General features: G+C 39.1%; 1 protein-coding gene across 1 annotated transcript in view; it reads right to left on the minus strand.

Moving 5' to 3' along the window:
- Nucleotides 1-125: 125 nt before the first annotated feature.
- The window catches only part of CSUI_009810 (uncharacterized protein), a 5933-nt gene continuing 200 nt past the window's right edge, over nt 126-5858 (minus strand). Inside the window, exons 2-6 of the mRNA XM_068069919.1 lie at nt 5496-5549; nt 4675-4734; nt 3795-3883; nt 854-2646; nt 126-239 (exon numbers count right to left, since the gene is read on the minus strand). Coding sequence (XP_067918106.1) covers nt 2303-2605 — 303 coding nt within the window. The 5' untranslated portion in view covers nt 2606-2646; nt 3795-3883; nt 4675-4734; nt 5496-5549 and the 3' untranslated portion in view covers nt 126-239; nt 854-2302. The remainder of the gene's footprint in view (nt 240-853; nt 2647-3794; nt 3884-4674; nt 4735-5495; nt 5550-5858) is intronic.

Here is a 5858-nt window from a genome sequence, read left to right on the forward strand (position 1 = left end):
TCTTCTTCTTCTTCATCTCTTTGCTACCAACAGACAGACGTCTCTCTTTTCCGACTTAAGAAAAGCATAGGCTGGGGCATCCTCTTCTCTTTTACTCTCCGCGAGATCACAGTATGGAAATCCCTTGGCTAGTTGCCACAGTGGGAGGTAGTACAAGTAAAAGCTAATAGAAGAAGAAGAAGGAGACGTAGTAGCAGTAGTCGTGGCTGTTTATGTTGTACGTCTGGGGAGTGAAGACCCTAAAGGGAGAGAAATAGATAGATAGACAGATAGATGCTGTCCTCCTCCTACTCTTACTAGTATTGCTATTCTTCTTATGTGGTAGGGAACTACTAGCTAACTCATACTACTAATTCTACTACTACTACTGCTAGGTACGTTAAGGTTTATTTGCCCTGAGATAGGGAGGGGGCTTGAAGAAAAAGAGAGCTCGATCGATTTCTTCTTCATTTTCTTCGTCTTTGTTAAAACAATTGTTGACAAGAGAAGTCTCTCTCTCTTCCCTCCCCATTCATCCATTTTCCTCTTCTTCCTTCACCAAAAGGCAGTTTGACATGCCCCTCATCCACAAATATCTACTTTCCTGGAATGATGTGGAGACCCGTTATCCCTCTATACATATCTATATCTGCCTATCTATCTATATCAACGCAAGAAGAGAGATAAAAGAATACCGCAATGCGACGTCTATGAATGGGGAGATGTGAACAAAGGAAAGGACCCCCGGCGTAGAGAGTTTTGATGTGTACGAATCTCTTCATGGAGGGAGATCTTCATCTGTACGTACAGTGCTTGTCGTGTATACTACTAAGTCTCTTTACTCCGCCTTTGGCGTATTAGCGAGGAGCATTACCTCATTCATTCTCTCTTTCTCTCTGTGACTCCACAAATCATAGCCAAGGCCAAGCTGATCTGAGAGAGAAATCTATCCTTCTCTCTCTCCAGACCAACGGGGCTTCTCCTCTTCCCCTGACATCTCCAGCGGCAGCTCAGAAAAGAAAGAAAGAATAGTGTCTCTCCATGCACGTGGTTGACTTCTCTCACTTTTCTTTCTACCCGATCACGGGAGACATTCGAATGAGGATTGCAGGAGTCCAACGCCGATAAAAGAAAAGACAGGGGGCCCGCACGACTCTAGCTAGCTAGGGACCTAGCTAGCAGCTACCTAACTCACGAACTTACAAGGACGAATGATGAGAGGTCATCCTTCCGCTCCATGGTGTACATACACCTAGTTCCTCTTTTGTATGTTCTATAGAAAGAGAGAGGACAGCGTGCCTCTCTCTCTGTATCACATACGAAGAAGATATCATCTATCTTCTCCGGCCTCAATACGACGATTTCTCAGAAGAGATTCGCTTCTTTCTTTTATGCATTATTTTCTGTCTTTCATCGTAGCAGAATCTTCAAAGAAAAACCTTCTTTATCGGTATATAACGATGCAGACACTATATACTCCTGTCCAGTCAGTCATCTCGTACACACACAACTCTAGCTTTCTCTCTCTCTTCTTTCGCTAAAGAAAAGACGAACACGCCAGCCACCCTCTCCATCCACACAGTCTTTACAGAGCAGCATCTCGTACATACCTAGCTAGCCACATCCATACATACAGACACATGCATTTTACACGTTTCTCTCTCTCTCTATATATACAAGGGCATAACAAGTGAGAGAGAGAGAAGAGAGAAGGACGTGACTGATACATAAATAGATAGACATATACACATACAGAGAGAGCTATAGTATCACGGTCATGTGAAGAAGAAGGTATGAAGTCGACAAAGAAAGAAAGAAAGATCTATCGATTTATGTGTTCTCTACTTATTTATTTATCTATCTAGATCACGTCATTCAGGGAAGAGATATGAACATACTGACGTCTTCCGGAGTCAGAAGGACCCATGGGGAAGCACCTTCTTCTTCTTCTTTACTCACAAGGAAGAAAGAAAGGAGTATATTATGAGTCAACACATTCGTAGCGTTTAAATATCCTCTCCTGGATAATTGATGACTCTTCATGAAGCTCCTCTTCCTCTTCTTCATCTTTTTGGATGGCAGGCGTGTCTCTTCACTTTCTCTCGATTGAGAAAGGAGGCTTTTGAAAGACACACAATACCTACCCAGTCCAAAAAGAGAGAAAAGAGAGAGAAAGATGCAAAAGAAGAAGAAGAGACCTACTTCTCAAGTATTTGTTTAACGCAGGAGTGATACACCCCCTCTATTAGAAGAGAGAGGTACAGGAAGAGACATACACATACACATACACTTCTTCCTCTTCTTGAGAATCTGAAAATGAGAGTCACAAAGCTTCATGTCTCTTTCTTTCCTCGTACATAAATCTTTCTTTCTTTCTTTCTTTCTTTCTTTCTTCGTGTCTGTTTCTTTCTCTTTCGAGCGAGACTTTCTTTCTCTTTTTCTCCCTTAATCTAGGAGAAAGTAATGATCTGACGACGCATCTCTCTTTCGGCTTCTCTTCTCCTTCTTTCTCTTCTCTTTTGGATCTTGATAAGAAGAGTAAAGGAGGAGGTTTGGGTATGGAGGAGGGTTGAGACAGATCAGATAAGAGAGAGAGAAATGCTTCTTCTTCTTCTTTCTCAGACATTTTCACTTAACATAAACTGGACAGGCACCCCACTACTCAAACTACACAAAAGAACAAAACACACACGGAAAAAAGAAACGGATGAAAAAGAAAGAAAGAGACAAAAAAGCAAAAGAAAGAAAGAAAGGAAGAGACATGCACTCGCGCGGAAGAATACATAGACATATATAGCCACATAGTAGGCAGATAGATAGACTAGAAATACATATATCAAAGATAGAGATTGAAGAAAGATACATAGATGAACTTGACGAAGACATATATCTAGTAAAAGATTTAGTAGTAGTAGATGTTCTTTCTGAGAGAAAGACGTGTAGGAGGGCTTCTTCTTTCTTTTTATGCCTATGCGCATGCGTAGCAACTAACCTAGGCTCACTTGCTTCCCTCATGATACACTTTGCGACGTTATCATAGATATGTGGTGGATACGTCACGACAAGAGAAAAGAAGAGCTAAGAAGGATGAAAAGAAAGATAAGGAAATCCTCAACTAAAACAGATGGAAGACGATAAACCACACAAAGAAAAAAAAAAGTCGAACAGCGCGCATAGAGATAGATAGATAGATAGATAGATAGATAGATTAAAGATAGATAGATAGATAGATAGATATAGATAGATAGATATAGATAGATAGATAGATAAAGAGATATATTTATATACACATATCTAACTGTCTATGTATATAGAAGAGTATGCGAGTATCGTCAATCTTTCATATCATCACCCCAGGAAGGAAGAATGTTTTCAAAAGACACAAAATAAGTTTTGAAGTGTATATACACCTAATCTATACACATATCATACGTATAGACACATATATACATACACTTATACACTGATCTATTTGCAATACAAAAGGTTCATCTATCTATCTATCTATCTATCTATCGTAAATCTATATGTACTCCGTCATTGCCATTCTATATACAAGTATACACCTATCTCTCTACGTGTATAGATATATATGCAGATGTGTATGTCTGTATATACATACGTATGTACACGCGTGTGTATTGGTATATCGCATATACTTGTATATACGTCTCTCTCTCTTTCTATACATACATGAGTGTGCGTATTTTCGTATATAGCGATACATGAAGCATATATATACACATATATCTCTCTACATATCCATATGTCTGTATATACATGTTTCTTTTATTTTTCTTTCTGTTTAGCTTTACCATCGTATATAGTGGTAGATGAAGTCCGCCATGACAATGAGCTGCACGGCTTGCATGCCTATTACCCAGTGACCCACGTACGACCGAAGCTAACGAAGAGACAAACCCACAAAGAAAAGAAAGAAAAGATGAGAGAGCCATCGTTCTTTCTTTCTTCGCTATCAGACCTCTAATACGAAGAAATAGAAATCTACCTATGGCCCTATATATAATAGATAGTTATATATATATATATATAAATATGTCTAGATAGATCAATCTGTAGGTGTCTATCTCGATGAGGCCTTGTAATGAACGTAGGGTGAAGCAGTCCGTGCCGTAACAGAAGAATACACAAATGAAAGAGACAGAAAGAAAGAAAGACAGAAAGATGGGACAACTTCTCTCTGAGAAGGAAAGAGAAAGAAAACAAAAATCATTCAAACTTAATGCTATGAAAACGATTCTGAGAGAAGATGTACATACACCCCATATGACCTCCTCCATAATATGTTCTTTGATATACACCTACACATACGGATACATGCATGCTCGTATACAGATCTATCTATCTTTATCTATCTATCTATCTTGAATCTATCTATCACTAGCCAGCTATCTAGAGTCTATATATTTTACGTGCATGCGTGTTTTCTAGTGTATATACACTAATACATATGCGATATCTATCTATGCATGCAAGAATTGAGAAGCGTACACTGCTAGGATGAAAAGAAACTGAAGACAGAAAGAATCGAGGGAGAGCAAGAAGAAGAACTCCAACAAGAAGGAGAAGAAGAGAGGTTAAGGAGATCGTTAGTGTGTGCGTATGGAGATAGGCATGTGTGTCTTTCTCTTTCTCTCTCTTTGTCTTTCTGTGCTTTTCCTCCTTGCTTCTTACCGTGTTCTGCGGTCCGTTGAGTTCGGAGTACGAAGACACCCAAAAGATGAATGAAAAGACCTACAGGAGAACACAGATGCAAGGCAAAACAAAGCAAAGAAAAGAAGATAGAAAGATAGATGAATGAGAGACGTCGATCGAATGATGGAAATAGAAGAGAAAAGATCGAGAGATAGAAAATACCCACATCACGACCACTATTCTCATCCTTTTTTCTCCTCGTTTTCTTTCCCCACAGAATTCTTCTTAAGAGCCTTTTTCTTCTTATGTTGATGAGGGCGGCTACTTCTAGCATTTCTTGTTCTCTCACATGGCATGAGATAAATAGCTAGCCACACAATCGACTTTCTCTACGTCGATGCACCTACTAGCCATCTAGATACAGAGTATATAGATGGCTACATATGTAGAGAGAGAAATGTCTAGCTAGAGGCAATCCGTATAGCTAGACGAAAGGTATATACATATATATATTGCACATAGATAGATATCTATCGATCTATCTTTGATCTACCTCTCTACATATACGATATATATTTATACAGGTTAAAGAAAAAATAGATTACATACACCTAAGAAAAGAAATACAAACGTTGATGAAAGAGATGACGAAGAAGAAGTAACGAGGAAGATAAAGGAATCTGAAGAAAAATCTATTAGATGATCCTATGCACATGCATGTGTATGGGTTTGTACCTACGTCCCTACACATAGCACATGATGGACAAAATGAGGAAGAACACCGACACGATTAAGACAATGGACCCTACTAGTAGCTAGCTATCTAGCTAGCTAGCTGGTAGCTAGCTCTGCTATCTTACTTGTGAGAGAGCTTGAGCGGCTAAGAAATGAGAAGTGAACGGCTCGACTTTACCCTAGAGAAGAGAAGGAAAGAAGAAAAGAAGAAAGGACAAGAAGAGTTGCCGTCAAACCAACTGAATGAAATATGAGAAACGCGACGAAGAAGAAGAAGAAAAGAAGAAGAAGAGAACAACAGGAGGAGAAGGCTGTTTCAAAGGAGAAGAGGAAGAGAGAAGAAGCAGTCTTTTTCACCAAAAAGGCCAAGAAGAAAGAGGCGAAAAGTTCACACATTCCCCTATACATGTATCTATATACATACATATCTATACAGTAGATGTGTCTATATACATACATATCTATAGAGATAGATGTATCTATATACA

Source organism: Cystoisospora suis, assembly GCF_002600585.1.
Source record: "Cystoisospora suis strain Wien I chromosome Unknown contig_6083, whole genome shotgun sequence".
NCBI classification, from domain to species: Eukaryota; Apicomplexa; class Conoidasida; order Eucoccidiorida; family Sarcocystidae; genus Cystoisospora; species Cystoisospora suis.